At 48.6% G+C, this 20,682-nt stretch overlaps 1 protein-coding gene across 4 annotated transcripts in view; it reads left to right on the top strand.

Annotated features, from left to right (window-relative positions):
• Positions 1-18,336, top strand: part of FBLN5 (fibulin 5) — a 71,405-nt gene extending 53,069 nt beyond the window's left edge. For all 4 annotated transcript variants that reach the window (XM_081291335.1, XM_081291334.1, XM_081291333.1 and 1 more), the window contains exons 7-11: positions 2,326-2,445; positions 6,332-6,454; positions 7,227-7,353; positions 10,261-10,456; positions 17,349-18,336. In XM_081291335.1, coding sequence (XP_081147461.1) covers positions 2,326-2,445; positions 6,332-6,454; positions 7,227-7,353; positions 10,261-10,456; positions 17,349-17,510 — 728 coding nt within the window. In that variant the 3' untranslated portion in view covers positions 17,511-18,336. The remainder of the gene's footprint in view (positions 1-2,325; positions 2,446-6,331; positions 6,455-7,226; positions 7,354-10,260; positions 10,457-17,348) is intronic.
• The last annotated feature ends 2,346 nt before the right edge of the window (positions 18,337-20,682 follow it).

Raw genomic sequence — 20,682 nt, 5'->3', positions numbered from 1 at the left:
GAGGCAGAGCCAGAGATGCAGAATGAGGTCTTTGTCTGGAACTGGCCACCAGGCTTCCCAGGGCCATTTCCTTGTCACACCATTCCAGGGAGCGCTGGCTGGCAGGCTCTTGGCCAACTCGTGGAGGATATTATGTCTCCATTACTTTAATCATATCTAAATCACTGGGTAAACAGGAAGGCATAAGAGTTCAAGGGTTTGGTCTTGGGCGCTTTGTAGAGCTCTCCTCCAAAGCTGGTTCTGCTCATTGTTCCACAGTCTCCACTGCATTCCTCTCAAGGGAGGGGTCACTGTCCTCTGACAGCAGAAGTGGCTGAGGTTGGGACGTTGGTGGAGCAGGGCCCCTTCCTGCTCCCCAGAGCCCAGAGAGGGTGCCTGGCACCCTTGCTGCTACAGTAAGCGGCTTAGGGCAGATTCTGGCTTCTTGGCGCCAAGGCTGGGCCTGGAGGTGCCAGTCCAGGCTTTCGCTCAGAGGCTGCTATGATGCACCAAGTCCAGGACCTCCTGAGGAGCAGCCGAGCAGAGGAGAGTCCAAAGTCACATGGCTTCTTCAGCCCTCTCAGGGACAGGTCTATGACAAAGAGCAGTGAACGCCCCTGGCCAAGCCAAATCCAGCATGGTGATAAAGCAGCGGGCACAGCTCTCAAGCCTGGACACAGGCACCGGGCCAGGGTGTTACATCAGCAGGGCCTTGGGCAGCACGGGATGTGAGGGACACTGCTGAGCTCTGGCAGTCCCAGCACCTCGTGTGTTCATGAGCACTTTGTCCTCCTCAAAGCATTCGTCTCACTGAGCCCCAACAGTAGCATGACTGAGGTCGCAGGAAGGTGTAGGTGACTCTGTTTCACAGATGAGGAAGTCAAGGCTCTGAAAAATGAAGGCACTTGGCCAAAGTCAGGCAGCCAGGTGGTGGCAGAGTTGAGAGCAAAACCCAGGGCCCAGCCTTGCTGTTCAGCAGGACGGAGTGGGGTGCCCTCTGCTCTCGCGGGATTCAGAAGGGCAATTGGAAAGGCTGTCAGGGAACAGCAGTTAGGGTCCCGGGGGTGGAATCCTTTTGGTCTTGCTCAGAAGCAGCTGCTGGCCATAGGTGGAGGATTGAGCTCATTCATCTCCATGTGGCCAGTGTCTGGCCAGTAGCTGAGGACGCCAGCCCTAATACACACCAGCACTGGCCTGTCTGACTTGCACCCAGTGGCTTAGCAGCATGGACATTTTCCTGCCTGGTCCTGCCCCACCCTGGGTGAAGAAGAAACTCCAGCCCCCCAAGGGCACCAGGGGAGACAGGTATCTCCCTGGACCCTCCTACACGGCTGCTTATTTATTTATTTTTCCTTTGAGCAAAGCCCCTCAAACTTCACCACGAAGCCCTTACTTCCAAAAACACTTGAGTCTCTCTTCAGAGTTTTAAGAGGTTTAACTGGACTTTTGAAGTGGCTTGGACATCTCTCAGCTGGAAACTCGGCCAGTGGCAGATACAACGTGGGAGATGGGGTGCTGCAGTCCTCCAGCCAGCACCAGGGCAGGAAGGGACCCCTCCCTCCACCTCCACTATCCAGAGGGGCCATATAGGATGAATCTCTTATGCTGTGGGAAGACCCCTGACTCATATTCCAGTTCCAACTGGGCCCACGTTAGTATGTGGACTGGGGCACGTTTCTCAATCTTCAAAAAGATTTGAAACAACTTTATTGGTGTGTAATTGATATATAATTAACTGCACTATGGAGAGTGATTTCATTAATTTTGACATGAAACCATCACCAAACCGAAGATGATGAATCCCCCATCAGTCCGGGTGCCCTTTAATTAACCTGTTTAACCTGTAAAAAGGGGCAGTGGTCCTGAAGCGGAGTCGTAAGGAGTGAGTGTGAGTCTCATCTAATCAGTGATTATTTATGCATAATAAATACATTAGAACCATCATGATTTTTGTTCACCTGAAGCTTCAGCACCAACGAAGGTGAGATATGAGCTAATTGGTGATGGAATGTGGCAGGCGGGGGAAAGAGCACGCGTGGCTTGCAAATTCTGCAGGTGAGCCTTGGAGAGGGGGCCAGCTGGCAGGTGTGTGTACGCATATATAACACGTGTACTCATTTCCCCCTTTCCTGCCGTGTGACCCTAGAAGGGGCATGTGGCTCGAGTCCCTAGTGAACCCTCTGGAGTCTGCGGTTGTGATCTAATGGGTCCCTGATAGAGATCCTTGGTGCCTGTGGATCTGGTGCCCTGGCAATAGGAGATTTTGTTGCCGGTGCATTTTTCCGTTTGGTTGGTGTGTGTGTTCTATTGTGCAAATGGTCAGTGATGTCCTTTGGCTTTCTGCAGACGTGAACGAGTGTGCAACTGAGAACCCCTGCGTGCAAACTTGCGTCAACACCTATGGCTCTTTCATCTGCCGCTGTGACCCAGGATATGAGCTTGAGGAAGATGGTGTTCACTGCAGTGGTAATGGGCCCAGCATCGAGAGTTCACCTGTTCTAGGGGCCAGGCGGGGAGGGTGGAGGGGAAGGGCTTCCTTCACAGTTGTTTCCTCTCATTTCCTGGACACATGTCCAGTCAGGGACATTTCCACAGCCACACAAAACAGAGATGAGTCACTTCCTAAGAGGTGGGGGAGAGCCTCACCTTCTTTGTCATCTGACTCCTAACACAGCTGCCATCTGGGCATGAGGGAGTTTGATGAGAGAGAGGAGCCCTGCAATCTGCCTGTTGGTCTGAGGGTCAACTGAGCTCACTCAGTATGGACCTAAGTCCTGGGGCCAGCACAGAGAGTATTTACAGAGGATGGCGACCCAGGAATGGAGGGGACACTGAATACATAAGATCATATATGTAAGGGTACATGCTTTGTGAACTTCTGAAGGCTCTACATGTAATCAGTGTCCAGCTCTGGGCGTAGCACATAATGATCATGTAATAATTAGTTCTTGAACCCTGAATGAAAGCTTGAGTGTTGAATGAACGAAACCTAAGCAATCTGTGGTGAGAACATAGGTGAGGTAGCTTAGTTGATCTTTTATAAATTCCTTCCAAGCCTGAGGAGCTATGCTTCTTTGGTCATCCTAGTTTGTTGACTCTATTGTAATTTTCTTATTAGCCTCCCCTTTTTCTCCCAGAAAGTGAAATTTTAATGTCCTAGATAGTTAGAAAACTATTACTAGATTAACCCCTTGAAAATAGGGACTATATCTTACTAGTATTTACTCTTTAGCATCTCACACAGAACCATGTACAACTTCTGTCTGTCTGTCTCTCTGTCTCTCTCATGATCTCTCTGTCCTGCCTTCTTTTTAAATGTTGAATTAAAGTAAACTCTATTTCATCCCCTTTCAGCATCATCAACAGTTGTGAATTAATAAAGTCCAACTTAATAATGCTTCACTGTACTTTTCAAAATAAGTGGGCCATACACTGGGGCGTGAAAATCCTTTTGTCCTGTGGTTCCTGATCCTGGGTTTTGCTGTAACAAGAACTGACCCAGGCTGTGAATGAGGCTTGTTTGATAGCTTCAGTTAGGGCTGGAGTGTCCTAGGGACAGAGCCTCCCGAAACAAATGAGCACCTCTCTCCAGGGCCAGGAAAATCAGAGCCACACTCAAGCAGTTACAGAGAGCTTTAAACTGATTAAATATCAGCCCCAGAAACAGAAATAAAATACTCTCAGCCATGAAAGGCCACTCTCTTCCTAGATTTCAATCCCCCCCCTGGCACTTTTTGGGAAATCTGAGCCAAGGAACTAAGAGGTGTGGAAAATTTAGCAGTACAAGATGGGATTATTTGTTTCTCCAGAATTCCTTGCAAATCCACAGATATTTTTTGACCATCTGCAGAGGCAGTGTGGTAGAGTGAGTCTGGAGCCAGATGGAGCTGAGTCCAAATTCTGCCTCTGTTGTTTACTACTTTCCTTAGCCAAGGCACTTCCTGAGCCTCAGTTTCCACCTTTGTTAAAAAAAAAATCCACCAAGCACTCAACAGAGTAGTCATAGGTTTAGGAAAATTGGTGCACTGAAGTGTCTTTACCTGTTAATTAATCTTCCCTAAGTAAATGTCAGAGACTTCTGACTCCTCAAGGAGTTCAAATCCTTGCTGGTTTGGCAAGAATTTTCAGTTGACTCACTTTACCCAAAATGGCCAATCCCTCTTCCACATTCACGACGATGGACGCCTTCTTTCCCATAAGCATTAGTGTAATTCCTGGCTGTTGCGAAATTCTGCTTTTATGTGCATCTCCATGTTCCTGGTCTCTGTTACCCTCGCTGTGCTGGTATAGTTGCTGTGGCCTCTCCACGCAGCACCAGCCCCTTCCTATCCTTGTCCCTTTGTCCCCCCCACCCCCTCTGCCCCCGAGACTTTCTAAGTCATGCTAATCCTGGAAACCATGGTGGGGTTTCATGTGGAGAAGTGAAAATGGCCTAATGTGTGCTCCCTGCCAGAAACTTGGCTGTATTTCATCTTGTCAGTGGAGGGTGGAGCCACAGCTCATCTTGAGGTCTGGGAATTGCAAACAGAGATAACTGAGTGGAATTGGTCACAGCCCCTCCCCACCCAACGGGAAGCAAGGGTGGGTGTTACCCTCCCTATCTGCATGGAGCGGAGCTCACCCGGCTTGGGGAATTACCCCAACCTCAGGGCTCCCCAGATTCACTGACTGGAAGTCCTGAACATAACTGCTCAGTAGGACATGACAACATCGTGTTTACCAGTTTAGGATCTGGAAGCTGACTGTGTTGGAATTCCAGCCTTCCTATTCACTTATTATCTGTGAGCTTGGTCAAGTTACCCAACCTCTGCAAGCCTCATTTTTTTTCCTTCTGAAAAACACAGGCAGTAATAATACCTCCTTTACAAGGTCAAGGTGGGGACTTAAAGGCTTGGGAGATTAAGGACAGTAAATCTCAGGAATTGACAGGGTTCACTACTACAGCTGCTAGAGGTTTGAATGGGACCTTCCAACCTCACAGAAGTGAATTAGGATGCTCTGGGATAATGGGCTGGGAACAGATCTGGGGCTGCCTTCGTAGGGCTCCTGGGGGTGGGGGCTGGTGGAAGCAGATGTTACCAGAGCTTGGAACCCACTTTAAGTTTTCAAGTCAGCATCCCAGAGCTACTGGCTCAATACCCATCACAGAAGACCTCTGAGAGAGATGGGAGAGAGCTTTCTTCTCAGATGTGAGAGGCGGTAGGCAGAATTCTCCAATGGTGGAGCAGAGGGGTGGCCTCATTTGTGCCGACACCCCATCTGGGTGATCCAGAGCCACCAGTGATCTGTGAGTTAGAGAGTAATCCGAGGACATGTCACATGGGGAAACTAGTGAAAGCAAGTTTTCGGGAAACAACAAATGCAAGAAAAACATGTTTTCTTTGGCGTGCTTGTTGAATGAGGCGCAAATGGGCGTCCAGCTGCCAAACTCTGTGTGTGATGAAGAGTTGGCTTCTCTGGAGGGCCTGCTTCTGCATGGGCTGTCAGACCAGTGGTGATGTCACGTGGGCAGCATCCCTCCCAAATCCCTCCTCTGCAGCCCAGGGTAGCCCAGTTCAGGCTGGTCCCAGGCTGGCTGGAGACTGCTGTGTCCCTGTTCCAGGGAGCATCTGAGGCAGACAACCACAGAGTGGTTGCCCACCTTAAGCCCCCCTAGGGTTTTCTCTTTCAAGGAAGTTTTTGTCTGTTGTTATTTGTTTTGAGACTGGGTCTTGCTGTGCTGCCCAGGATGACCTTGTCCTTCTGGGCCTAAGGGCTCCCCAGTACCTGGGACTATAAGTGCCCATTCCTGAACCCAGCTTGATACAGTGAGGTTTTAATGTCACTTTCACCCCCTGGTTTTCTAGCCATCTCCCTCTTAATTGTGATTTTAGCAACAATATTGTTCCTCCACTTGGAGGGGAGAGGGGAACTGGCACTGCTAAAATTTCCTCTCTAGTCCCATGAATGTTTTTGAGGTCTTGGGGAAACCCCAGCAGGCAAGCAAATTGTAGCCCCTTGAGCAGGTTAGAAATGAAGGTTCCTATGGATACACCTGCAGGGCAAAAGTGACTCAGAAAATAGTGGATAGTGCAGCTGAGCCAGACCAGAACCTTTTGGAAACTTGATGGAGATAGATTCCAACTCTGTGTCGAAAGGGATTTCCTAGCAATTGGAGCTGTCCAGTATCAATGGACCCCCTTGGTAGGTAGTGAGCTCCCCAGCACCAGAAGTGTTCAAGAAGTGAACTGACCACTCCATAGCAGTAAAGCCATTGTGTCCACGGGTAGAGTGGGTGAGTTGGAGTAGGTGACCATAAGCTCCCATCCCTAGTCTGCCATAATAAACAGCAGGTGTAACTTGTCACCCCCAGATATGGACGAGTGCAGCTTTTCTGAGTTCCTCTGCCAGCATGAGTGTGTGAACCAGCCTGGCACATACTTCTGCTCCTGCCCTCCAGGCTACATCCTGCTGGATGACAACCGAAGCTGCCAGGGTAAGACTATCCAGGGGGCCTGGCTGGGGCTGACTCAGGGGGTCATCTGGACACCTTCACCTGGGATTCCTCTGTGGCTTCAGGAAGGTGGCAGGAGTGAGGGTGTGAGTGGGTGTTGGTGGATCCCGGGGTGGAACTCTGGGTGGGATCCTGGCCTGGTGCCTCCTCCTCTCCCTGCCCTGTGACACATCCTTTGGCTAGGATGCGGGCCCCACTCACGCTTCTGTAATGAATTCTGCAGATCTAGATTACAGGGCTACTACCTATGGGGGCGGGGTCCAGGCAGGAGCAACTGGCCCATTATTAACTTCCTTGAGCCTCCTTTGCCCAGTACTAAGCCAGAACTCCCCAGAGGGATGTTGGGAAATAAAAATATCATGTGAGCGACCAAGGTGCGTCAACTGTGAAACTGCATTTTCTAGTAGCCACATTAAAGGCATCAGAAGAAACACATAAAATTATTTTATTACTCTATTTTATGCAGTGGATCCAGAACCTTATCATTTTGACATGGATTCAATATGAAAATTACTGAGGTTTTGTGTCCTTTCTTATACTCAATCATAGAAATCTGGCGTGTGTATCTTGCAGCACTTGTCAGTTTGGGCGAGCCACACGTCAAGTGCCCAGTGAGTAGCCACATGGGCTAAGGCTGCCATATTGGATAGTGGAACTCCATAGTAAGGCCAGGTGGCCCCGCCTCTCCCCTGTGACTCGGGGCCAACATCTGGTAGGCTGCCCTGCTTTAGCTTCTCGTCTCCCTGCCTTCCAGACATCAACGAATGTGAGCACCGAAACCACACGTGCACCCTGCTGCAGACTTGCTACAATTTACAAGGGGGCTTCAAATGCATCGACCCCATCCGCTGTGAGGAGAATTATCTACAGATCAGTGATAAGTAAGTCACAGTGTGCCCTGAGGAAGTGGAAAACTGGTCCAGGAGGATCTGGTCCAGGAAGGTCTGGTCCAGGGGGCTGGCACTGTCCTGTGAGGAAGAGTACACTGTCCGGGGCATCACAAGACCTGGGCCACTGCCTGCCCTATGCACTTGTGTGTGCGTGTGTCTGCACATGTGTGTGCACACACAACACTGTTCTCTACCAGTCCCCGACTCGTGCCGGAGCTATGTGAAGATTCCCTAGAAAGCTAACCAAGCAGACAGGCGCGGTTCATGAATTCCTTTTCCCTTTCATGACTGTTCTGGAAACACAGGACTCTCAGGGCTTCTCACATGCAGCTTGAAGAAGCCTCCCCTGGGGATCTTGTCAGGTGCAGGTTCAGATGCGGTGGGTTTGGGGTGGGGCCCATGATTCTGCCTTTCAGAGAAGTTTCCAGGAAAAACAAAGGCTTCCTGCTCCTGGGACTTGCTCTATGAGTAGTGAGGTGCAGGAAAGTTTTCTAGAGAGTTCTTTGCTTGTCTACTTAAGTTTCTGATGTCATGATGGTCAGCACATTACTAAATCACCAGATGGTAAACATTAGTGTCGAGGAGACAATTAAAGAAAGACAGCTTCAACAAGATGACACACCTGACCGGGTGTCCCTGCCCGGATATCCTGTGAATTCCATTTCCTTTTCTTTTAGGAGGGATCCTCAGCCTATGCCCCAGCCACACACACACATGTACTTATACATCTTTTGCTCTTCGCTCTTCCATTCAGCTACAGTTTCTACCCCTGAGCAACTCCAATCCCTTACCCTGGAGATCAAAGATTGGATTAGTCACAGCATCCTACCCTGTGTCTCCAGAAATGTGGCATCTAGGACAGGAACTCACGGCTTACATGGGCGCTTCCCCTGGAATAAAAAATGGGCAGAGGAGAGGACAAAGCCAGGACAGGCAGGTCCTTCAGAGGTGTCCTTGCCTGTTCCCTAGAGCCCTGCTTCTAAGCAACCCTTTAGAACAGAGCTTTCCGACTGCTGGGTCAAGAGCCCTTGGTAGTTGATCAGAGCTTCCGATGGCTCTGGCCCACTTCTTTTCCTGGTTACCTGGTTTGACTATGGCCAGGGACAGGTACAGGCAGCACAAGCCGGTGTTGTCCGTGAAGTTTCAGCCACAATGCTGAAAACACTGGGTGGCTACCTCCCTCTGCCCAGCCTGCCAGCCGGCCCTGCCAGCTTCTTTCCTGCCCAGGTGTCCTGTGCCAGGTACACTAGGACCTGCGCTCACCGTGTAGCCCACACCCAGCACGTCCAGCCTCGCTGCCTGTGTGCCCACAGGTCCTGCCATGTGGAAGGCATCCCCCCGTCTCCGCGTGGCCAGATCCACACCTTCAGATGGCTGCTCAGAGGCCCCTCTCCCAGCTGTTTGTGATCCTCCTCAGCTGGGAGCCATCATTCCCTCCTCCAAATCTCTTGTAGGAAACAATTATTTTCTACATGACACGGGACATTTTAATGTGGCCCTTTTGGCACCGGGGACATTTTGATTTGGCAATTTTGATGCAGCTTTAAAAAAAATAATACTTTAAAAACTCTTTGTACCTACTTGCTTGTTAACCCTTGGTGGGCTCTTGTCGTGTGCTAGGTGCTGTGGGTTTTGGGAGCTTGGAGTCTGAGGAGAGAGATGTTGAATGAATTGTCACATAAGTAGGTTTGGGTGGGTTTTGGCAACAACAACAACAACCAAAAGGAAACTTACAGAAAGAAAGTAGGTTGGATCTGGTCCAGACCTAGGAATCCACAGGCTCTGTGAGGAAATGTCCTCTGGGCTGAGCCCGGAGGGTGAGTTCACATTAGCTAAACAGAGTGGAAGAGCAGAGGGAACAGCATGTGCTAGGGCTGCAGGGCAAGAGCCACCTCTGTGCCTACTGGGATGGGAAAGGTCCAAGTCACTGCAGCCCAGTGAGTCCAGTAGACAGTGGCCCTAGAGGAGATCAGAAAAATGGCAGAAGCTGGACCCTATGGGGTCATAGAGGCTAAATGGGAGTTTAGTGGCAATGGGTGGCCACAGAGAAAGACCTAATCTGATTTATGATTGACAAAGGCCATCACAGAGGCACAGGTGAGACAAGTAGAGCACTTGCCTAGCACATGTGAGGCACTGGGTTCATTCCTCGGCACCGCATTAAAAATAAATTAAATAAAGGTATTGTGTCCATTAACAACTAAAAAATTTAAAAAAAAAGAATGAGGTGAGAGATGGAAGAGGGGAGCTAAGGGATTAATCAAGGGGTGTCTATGCACCTTTGTTATTAAAAGTCACTAATTTTATATTAGGACATATTACTACTAGTGTTTTAAATTAGTCACTTTGTATTAGAGATATTTATGTTTATGATTTGTTTCTTTTATTAGAAGGTAAACTACTTGAGGTCAAAATCTTATTTATCATTGGATTTCCAATGTCTAATATCATGTATTGATAATAGTTAAGTTCTGAGGTCTTGTTTATCAAGTGGCAAGATCCAATTGTATTCCACATGGACTGGTCCTAGTGCAGTGGAATACGAAAGGACCCTTGAGACCTGTCAATCCAACGTCATCTGTAGCTTTAAAATGTATTAATGAGCATCTTGGCTAGGACGTAAAGGACTCCGTGACCATCAGATGGTTCTGAGAACCAGAGAGCTAATTTATATCCCGTAATAGTCAGACTATCCGATGGCCAGAGCTGCTATTCTCAAGGAACCAGAGCACAGCTACATGCTGGAGCAGCCTTAGACTAGAGCCAGGGGTAGGGACATTATCCAGTTACGCCATTTAGTGGTAAAAACACGGTGGCTTCATTTTCAGTGTCCTCAGTAGATACAACCAGCACCTGGAAAGGATTCATCCAGTTCTCACACGTTTCTCTTCCCTGCAGCCGCTGTATGTGTCCTGCTGAGAATCCTGGCTGCAGAGACCAGCCCTTTACCATCTTGTTCCGAGACATGGATGTGGTGTCAGGACGCTCCGTTCCTGCTGACATCTTCCAGATGCAAGCAACGACCCGCTACCCTGGGGCCTATTACATTTTCCAGATCAAGTCTGGGAATGAAGGTCGAGAATTCTATATGCGGGTAAGAGGGAGTGGTGAGCGGCAGTTGCCATCTTTAGCAATGGCCTTGTGTTGTCTAGCCTAGCGGTGTATTTCATGGGAACAGGTAAGAGTGCGACTAGAAGGGACAGTGTGAAGAGGGTAGTGGAACTCAGGAGTGCAAGCTCCTGTTTCTACTACTTTCTACCTGGCCTTGAGAAAGATGAACTCTCCCATGAGCCCTACAGTTCTTGTCCGTGAACCAAGAAGTTGACCAAGATGCAATCTTAGTCTCTTTTCTCCTAAAATTCTGCAGGAGAGACATTCATACCTCCATTTCTCCACCCACCCATTTGACAAATATTTCTTAAGTACCTTCTATGTACTTCTAGAGACTGAGGACATCAGTCTAAAATACATTTTTTTTTATAAATTGCATCTGTGCCACACCATACCATTTATATTGTTGAGCCTTGTCTCCCATAACCCCTGCAATGATTGTGCTTCTTTAGAGAAGTTAAATGTTTGCATTTTTTCGGGGTGAATTTGGGTACTTGTCCAAAATGCAGATTCTAGAGCTTCCCCTCCAGAGGACCTGTTTCAGAAGATAGTAAGATACCCCAGGTATTTGTTTCCAGTGGCTACTGTAACAAATTGCCACAACCTGGTGTTTTAAGACAATGGAAATTTATGGTCTCATAGTTTTGGAAGCCAATGTCTGAAATCCATTTTACTGAGCTGAAATCGAGGAGTTGGCAGGACTGTGCTCCCTCTGGAAGCACCAGAGGAGAACCCATTCCTTCCTCTTCTGCACTTAGCAAATCTCCATCTGCTGCCCTCTTACAGGAACACTTATGATTGGATTTAGGGCCCATCCAGATAATCCAGGATAATCTCCCTGTGTTCTGATCCTTAATAACATCTGCAAAGTCTCTTTTTCCTTGTAAGAAAACATTTATCATTTCCAAGAATCAAGACCTGACTATCTGGAGGCCATGATTCAGCCCACCACACCCAGGAGTATTTCTAGCAGATTCTAACTATATATTGTCCTCCAGGGTCCCTGCGGAGAGTTCCACACAGAAGGCCCATGGAAGTTCACCCATTTGCACCAGAGACCAACCCAGGGCCTATAAAAGAATCACATCTCTGACCTCAAAGCCTCCTCTCCCCACCCCTGGCAGTATCTTCCCATCTTTACTTCTGGAAGTTCAGCGGGAGTGGAAAGAACAGATTAGAAAAGGCCTCAAGGATGGAGGATCCTCACAAACGTACCTTTAGTAAGACCTAGATTGAGCCAGGTCATGTTTGAGTAGGTGACCCATGGAGCTGGGATAGACCTGGCTCTGTAGACCAAAATAGCAGTCAGGGGCTCTGGAAGAAGTTGGAATGGGTGAGGGTAAAGGAGCTTCTAGAAGATGAAGAAGGTGGCACTGAGTGTATGTCTGCCCTTTCCCCAAGCCCATAAGCACTTGTGGAAACACTGTGGAGCCTCTGGACTGGCCACTCTCTTGAGGTGAGCCCAGCCCACCTCCAGCCTTTCCCCATCAGCCTCTTTCATCTGGACAGACACAGCAGGTCCCAATCATAGGATGAAAAGATGCCCCCCTTAGAGATTTAAAATACCCTCACTGGTACCTCCTGCGTAAGGTTGTCCCAACCCTGAGCAGGGCATGTGCAGAGGAGGCCTTATCTAGACAAGATGGCACTCACCCAGACGCCATCCATTAGAATCCCCCTGGACCCAAACAGTCCCTGCGGTGGCTGACTTGAGAGGGGTGCCAGTGATGGGGGAAAGAGACTGTCCTGTAGCTGAGGTGGACAGAGGGAAGTCCCCTTCCTGGAAACTTCCTCCGGTGCCCAGAGTGTCACAGCAGCAGGGGAGCCCTGGAAGCTCAGAGCTGGGAGCTGGGCATGGCTTGTGCGCTCTGTGAGAATGCTGAGAAGGGCCCTATTAGTTTAGTATTTTTTTAATCAGGAGACATGTGAGGATGGGCTGGGGATATAGCTCAGTTGGTAGAGTGCTTGCCTTGCATGCGCAAAGCCGTGGGTTCAATCCCCAGCACCACACACACACACACACACACACACACAAAAAAGAAGATATGTGAGGAGACAAGAGGGGACAAAGGGACATGGGCCTGCCACATCCTATGGATGGGAGAGGTGGCTCCTGGCCTGAAAGTTCCCAAGAACAGAAAAGAGGCATAGGGTGGGGCCCTGGGAAGTCATGGGGCATGGGAGCAGGAAGAGAGAAATTGGCCAGGTAAGGCTGGCCTTCCAAGGGTCCAGGCTGTCCCGAGCTGCAGGACCCTCCCAGGAGGCCACTCATGCGTTTACTGTGGACTCCAAGGCCAGGCTGACCCACTGTGCTCTGTGTTCTCCCATTTATCCCAACCATGGTTACCTAACCTGTCTGGCTCTCAATTTCCTCATCTGGAGAGAGGAGATCATAAGGATATTTACCTTAGGATTAGATGAGGTCACCCACTTTGCGCAGTGCCTGGAACGCAGGATGACTTTCGTCAAATAAGTGGCAGGGGTAAAAAAAGGCCAGAACTTCCTCCTCCTCCTCCCCACTGCCTCAAGCCTGAGCACGCCTGGTTGAGTCTCAGCTCGCTCCTCCAGGATTCACAGACACAGTCACCGCAGGATTGTCCCTTCTCTCTTGTCAAAGGTCATGGCTGGTTTAGGTGGAAATTCCGGCCTCCCACCTCCTGTCTGGTGTACAGTTTCTCCCTGCCACTGGCTCAGAGCAGGGGCAAGTGTGGTTGGTCTCTGTACAGCCTTCCTCTTTTCCTCCCAGCAAGGACAGCGTGGATTCTGGCTCCTCCAGGGTTAGGGGGCAGGCTGCTTGGAGAAGAGGCAAGGTCAGGGGGGTCAGGGTCTTCTTGATTATTGTTATTGCATCCAGACACCCAAATGATCTTGCTTTCACAGGATGGATGGCCTTGTGAGTTTTTTGGAGGTTTGCCTAAGGAGATCACAGTGACCAGTTCATGAAGTGGGCACCAGGGCCTCTGGTTGACCACTTGCCACCCCAAGCCTCTCAGCTCCCCTCTCTGGCACTGTGTCCCACACAGATTTTCCTTGGTAGAGGTGATGGAGTGTCAGTGTACCCTGGTGGGCAACATTTATACATGGCCTTTATGTTTCTCTCTAGAATGTGGTATATTTTAATCTGCTCTTCCAGCTTTGAGCTCTCAGCAGATTGAGATAACAAGAAAAAGTCTATAGCAACAATAGGAAACAACCAACAAATATTAGATACTATTGTGTAGATGCTGTGGTTACCAGCACTACTACTGTTGCACCTGTCGTTTGGAGGTTGGGAGCTCCTGGGCTCTGGACAGATTGGGCATGCTACCCAGGGTATGGGGGGCATCACGTGGCAGGTTGGGCTGGTTGGCCATTCAGGCCCTGTTACCCTGAGATTCATTCTAAGTGCTCGAGAGGAACATCATGTCACCCAGCAGGCAAACCACAAAGCCCCCCACCTGTTTGCACGCACATATCCACTTGCACACACGTGTGCACACAAGTATACACATGCACATGCATATCCCACACACCCGTTTCAGAAGCCCTGTTGGCACTCTGTCTCACACTGAGCTCTGGGCAGAGGATTGATAACTGGCTTTAATCAGGTGACTTGGGGACATGATTAGGGCCAGGAGAAGGAACATAATCATGGGATTCAGACTGCGCCAAGAGTGTTTACATCATGACACACCTGGATCAGGTGGCAGGGCCAAAGGAAGCTGACTTGCTGCCCAACTGCCTGCCACGTGTTGGACAACGCCATCCTGCAAGTTGATTCTGAGCACACCTGACTGTGTGCAGGGCAGCCAGGAAGACAGGTGTCAGGTGGGCTGTCCACAGCTTACCCCCATCCCAGACACCTCCATCAGCGTCCGCTTGTTCACATGCATATGTCTATCACTGTCATTTATTTGGCACCACTATGCAGAGTTTAATTAGAAACAAACAGAATGTGGGGCACACACAATGCAAAGGGGTGATTCGCAAATCAAGTAAGTGCCACGGGCTGCTGAGGAAGAGCAGGGGCACTGAGACCTTATCGTAGAGCTTAGCCATCAGGAGCCTGGCTTTGGAATCAAGATACTCTAGTACCATGCACTATTTTTGTGACCTTATGCAGTGTCCTTAACTTAATTACTTATTACATACTCACAGGGAATAAGTAAGAAATGTGCCAAAGCTTGTACCAAATGCCTTGGCATCATGTCAGCATCATTTTGAACCATTGACTTCCAAGGCCACCAATGATCTGGGAGGGTCTTGAGGAAGTCCTGTTTCATTAATGGCCACACTCTGCCCTAAGGTGACCATCCTCAGCTCTCTGGCAGGTGCTTGCTTATGGGCAGGCCTTTCCCAGGGTGCTATAGCTGTGACCCAGGCAGAGATTGGGCTCACTGACCTGCCTCTAAGGTTCCTTCCAAGTGGGAGAGTCTAGGATTCTTTCCCTCTCTGGAGACATTTTTACCTGGAAAGCCCAAAGGAACAACTTGCAAGTTTCCATGTCCTCTATCTGCCTTTCTGGACCTTTGTCTCTGCCAATCACCCTCCAGAGGGCTGCCCAGGGTCCTCAGCCCTTGGCCTTTGTTCATGCAAACAGTGAAAGCTGGTGAGATGTTTGTGTATATAAATGCCTTGGGCATTTCTCTGTGTGGCTGTACCCCCTAGTCCTAACTAGCCCAGGGCGCTGAGGTGTTGCAAGGACGGACAAGGAAGTCCAAGGGATCTTCTTCTCAAGAGGCCGCTAATTAAGTGAACACTGACGGGAACACAGAACATCAATGCCAAGAGGAAATTGCATGGTCGCACAGCTGCTGTCTCCCAGCGGACAGGGAGGTCCCAGGACCTGGCCTGCACCTGTCAGCCAGCCCTGCCCTTGTTATTACCTGCGGCAGCCCTTGAGGGATGTTCAGAACTTTATGGGGAGCCCTCCCTTTACAGAGACAGAAAAAAAAATGCCTGGTGTGGCTTTACACAAGCCAAGTTGATTGATTTACAGATCCTGCTGCTTTCGTTTTCTGGGCTCAGGACTGGATTCTGCAGCTCCTGGGAAGTGACTGTCCATTCTGTCCCTGTTCTCTCTCACGCTATTTCCTCTACAGATGCCCTACATCTGTTCAGTACACTGACCTGAGCATCTCTCATTTAGGGCAGTGCTGGGGGGAAGAAGTAAAACGCACAGTCTCTTCTGATAAGGGGGAAATGGCTGAGGTTTAGGTCAACAGCAAAACCTCAGCTCTGCTCCCGACTAGCTGGATGACCCTAGGCAATTACTGAAACTCACTGGACCCCAGTTTGCTTATTTTCAAATTAGGGAAGTAATGAGACACACCTTTAGAACAGACCCTAGACAAGGGCAGCCAACATCCCAGCTAGATCCCATGCTTTAGGTCAGCACTTTAAAAATTGTTAATGTCCACACAAATCAGTTGGGGATTATGTTAAGCTACTGATTCTGGCTCAGTAAATCTTAGGTGGAACCTGAGATTCTGCATTTCTAACACCCCTACCACCACCACCACCACAACAACACCAGTGACACCAGTATAGCTGGTGCAGGGGCACACTTGGAATAGCAAGGCCTTTTAGAGATTTGATGAGGATAAAATAAACCCATGTATATAAAAGCAACTGGAAGAGTGCCTCAGACATGGTAGGCACTCAACTGACTTCAGTCCTCTCACCCTCCTTCCTTGAAAGTTCTAGAAAAAAAAAATTCCATGGAGGAGAAAAATTCACATGAAATTATTAGAATCTCAGTAATAGGCGCCATAATAGGCTCATGAAACTTCATGGTATCTAGATGTGAGCTCTTCACAAATTTCACTTTTCCCGTGCACTACCTAAAAGTATGCTGAGCTAGAAAGTCTTAGACCGGGCCCCTGGAACGGGTGTTAGTTTTAAAAAAGTATCTTAGGTGCTTTTGCAAATGGGAATTTGTTTGGAAATTATTGACCTGGTCTGTGCCCTCATTTTAGAAATGAGTCCCAGAGAGATGAAGCGATGTCCCTAAGTCTTGCAGGAAGTTCAATCAATGATTTGTTCATTCACTCAAGTGATAGCTCATGCCTTGGTATCTGCAAGGAGCTGGTTCCAGGACCCCCAGGACACCAAAATCCACTGATGTTCATCCTCCCGTATACTGTATTTTAAAAAAGATATTTATCTTTTAGTTGTAGTTGGACACAATACCTTTATTGTATTTATTTATTGTTATGTGGTGCTGAGGATCGAACCCAGGGCCTCACATGTACTAGGCGAGTGCTCTATCGCTGAGCCTCAGCCCCAGCCCCATCCTCCCATATACTTTAATTCACACGTAGATGACTTATAATGTAGGATAGAATGCAAATGCTATGTAAGTAATCTCTATACTGTATTGTTTAGGGGAAAATGAGAAGGAAAAATATCTATACATGTTCAATACAGATGCAGAGAATTTTTTCTGAATACTCTTGGTCCCTGGTTGATTGAATCCAAGGATGCAAAACCGCAGATACAGAAGACTAACTGTGTTTTCTGAACACCTGCTGTGTTCAAGGCACATGTTGAGCTCTGAGGGGGTTCTCAGTGTCTAGCGGGGTTTAGACATCAGACATGGACCAAGGAGCTAGCGTGCACAAATACACTCAGTAACAAATGTCTCCATCCTATGCAGCTGGGGGACCTGACTTAGACTGGGGAATCAGGAAAAGTCCTCTTAGGAAGTCACCTGTCAGTGAGATCTGAAGAGCCAGGTGGAGAATGGGCAAAGCTGGGGATAGGCATGGCACTGAGGTCGTCAGGTTGTTGACGTGGGCAAGGGGGAAGCACCCTGCTTCAGGCTGCAGAGCCACTAGCTGGCCTTCTGCTTATATCATACCTTCTCTAACTAGTGTCCCCTGGTCTGTCTACAGCAAACGGGCCCCATCAGTGCCACCCTGGTGATGACACGCCCCATCAAAGGGCCCCGAGACATCCAGCTGGACTTGGAGATGATCACTGTCAACACCGTCATCAACTTCAGAGGCAGCTCTGTGATCCGACTGCGGATTTATGTGTCACAGTACCCCTTCTGAGCCCAGGGCTGCAGCCTCTGACACTGCCTCTCACCAGCACCAAGGGACAGGGGAAGAGAGGAAACAGGAGAAAGAACGAGAGCGAGCAAACGTTGCATCTTTCCTGCTGAACGTTTCCCAGAGGAGTTGGCTCCCCGATGCCTATTGCAGACCTGTCACTCAGAAGGACATCCCACCCCTCTTCCTATGATGCAGTTATTGAAACGCATTCTCATTGGCCCCCTGATGTAAGGTCATTGGTGATTCTTCAAGGCCTTCCGTTGATTTCCATCTTTTTCAAAGAAACTAGATTAGGTTGGGGTCTGAGTCTATGTTCGAAGACTGTGAACAGCTTCTCTTCCCTCTTCCGTTCCTTCCTTCTTTCTCTTGCTGCATTGCTGCTTTGCCAAGGCCCTGAGAGAGCTTGTGGGGACGCTGGGTATAGCTAGTTTGCTTTTTGCATGTCCTAAGAAGGCTATGGAAACAAACCACAGCAGGATCTAAGGGCTTTTAAAGAGTCTATTTCAAAATCACGTCTGGTATTTTCAGCCATAAAAGAAGTTTTAGTTGTCCTTAAATTTGTATAACTGTTTAATTCTTTCTTGTTCATTTTGAGTATTTTTTTTTTTAATAAGAGGTAGAATTCCTACAAAAGACCTCAGACACATACTATGTTCTGTCTTCCCAATCCCGGCCTCCTGTCCACATCAGCCAATGTTGTTTTTATTTTTCTGTTTTGTTTGTTTTGTTTTGTTTTTAAGGACCCCTTAATCATGCTTTCTTTAGAATTTTGACCTAACTGGGTTAGAAGACAGAAGTCTCCAAAATGATTAAATATTTGAAGAGATCTGGTGTTTGGCTCATTTGATACTAAGGATTATTCAGCACTTCGGGTGGGTTCTAGTTCTGTTTGCACCTATTTATTGTGTGCTGGGAGAGGGCTGGACCATCATCCATGACGGGCAAGTCGACAGAAGGAGCCAGTGAAATTCGGGTTGTAGAGAAACTAGGAGCAAGCATCAACCCGAGTCCTGTTTGATGCAATTGAAAAACCACTGACGGTTGCTGTTATGTGGACTATTTGGGGTACCCTCCCAAGACAGTAATGTACTCAAGTCACTTTAAACTAGTGGCCCTCAACCATGCTACAAAGAAGGATAATGGTGGAACTTTGAAGAAAAACCCAATTCCCTGTGACTCACCCCAGAGAATTTGATGTTGCTGGTCTTAGGTAAGGCACAGGCATCTGAAGTTTTTTAAACTCTAATGAATAGCCAGAGTTGAGAATGTATTGTTAGAACCACTATAAAGTGAAGTGGACAAATGTGGCCCAGGTCCCAGCCACCATCTCTCAAGCATCTTTGCAGTTCCTGTAGGATTCATCACACTTCCCGCGACCAGGGACTCTGGATTTCTCTCAAGCCTTGGAACCCCAGGGCCAGGGCAAAGAGCATCAACAGCAGCAGGCTCAGGTTGGATAAAAGGTTGGGGCAACTGCCTTCATGGCCCATCCCAGGAATGGACTGGAGGCTCCTTGGTAGCCAAGGCTGAGTCTGGATGCTGCCATCCTATGGGCTGGCAGTGTATTCATTACAGGCCTCCGCAGTGCCAGAAGCTGAGCTCCAGACCCAGGGCTAGTAGGCAATTCAGGAGTCCATCCCTTAGTCATCAAGTGCTCCAGTGAGGGGAGATAGCAGGTTCAGCTCCTCATAGCAGCTCAGCAGCTGCTGGCCTGCCTTCCTCACCCAGAGCGTGTCCCCAACCCCGCCACACACCTAACCTCACTTATGGCTCTGTGGTGCTGCTCCAGTCAGGCTCAGGCTAAGACGATGCTAACAGTAATAGTCACACAGATGGTGCACAAGTTTAGAAGCTTGGAGAAAAGGGACAAATTTCTTTAGACTTTCCAGCCCATGGCCTCAGTTGGGCTCTCTGCAGGGCAAAGGCCAGACAGCACTACTAGCTGCCTGGGGGCACCCCTGTGTGGGGAGACTGAGGTGTTAGCTGGGGTGGACATGCAGAGGCTTCTGGGAGCTCTGCAGCCAGAGAACATCTCCACATGGCCCACGGGTTGGTTCCTGTCCCTTCTGACAAAGAAGGCCAGAAAGATTTGTCTTGGTGGTTTGAGGAACCCATTGGTTTCTGAGGTGCCACATTTGGAACCAGACCCATGTCCCTAGGGCTTGCATTTTTACTTGTTAACGTTCAAATGTGGCTTCTTACTTCTAAGAAAAAGGACACAGAGAGCCTTCCTGAAGCAGGCTCGGAAGGCTTCTTGGACCTCAGATTGCTCTTTCAAAACACCAGTGGATGAGTTCAGGGTAAATGACTCAGAAGCATGTGGGATCAATTTACCTTAAAATACACTTGGGCCTAAAAATTAAGGAAGAACAGCCTGGGGCAAACCCCAAACATTCAGGAAACAGTTCCAGAGGCTCCCAGAACCCAAAATGCTATTCTCTTTCACCCACCCCTTAAGGTGGGTCAGATGTGATTTTTTTTTATTTTTTTATTTTTGCAAGACTGTAGATTGCTGCTCTGACTCCTACACTTTAAACTAGTGGGCTGGCTATTTCCAGGACCTGTAGATATCTGGACTCCCCATGCCTGTCGCTTGTCAGTGTTGCCCTACCCAGGAGCTGAGCCAGACCTTGTCAAGTGAAACCTGGTCTGTTATGTTCCATCGGGGCCTGAAGGATGTTGGGGCCTGTTGCAGAAGGGGCTCTGGATTAAAAACTGGGACACCTGCAAAAGTCCTTGTGTTACCACCTAATCTTCTGAGTTCCACATGGGTGAGAACTTCCATTCACTCGCTTCTGATTCTAAAGTTTTGTGATTCCTTGAAATGTACTTGAGGGATAACAGCCAGCATTTCCATTAAACCACAATTTTAGAGTTTCAGAACCATGTGCCAATCATAACACTTTCTAATTGGCGCAAAATCCACCTACCTGTTGCCTCTCAGACTTGGGTAATGCACTTAGAAATTTTCTTAGGTAACAGTCTTGGCCCTTGGGTGTTGTTTGTCCAGATGGTGAAAAATTTAAATAGGTCCAATTACTTCATTTTCAGTGGTTTGAATATACTTTGTGGCCTGAGTGTTAACTGCAATGTGCACAAATTGTTCATCCTGAGCCAAGAAGTTCACCCAGAGAGAGATGGCATGACAAAGGAGTGACTATTCTCTACTCCT

This window comes from Spermophilus citellus (assembly GCF_964194105.1).
Source record: "Spermophilus citellus genome assembly, chromosome: 4".
Classification (NCBI taxonomy): Eukaryota; Metazoa; Chordata; class Mammalia; order Rodentia; family Sciuridae; genus Spermophilus; species Spermophilus citellus.
This window is presented reverse-complemented; position numbering and strand designations above follow the sequence as displayed.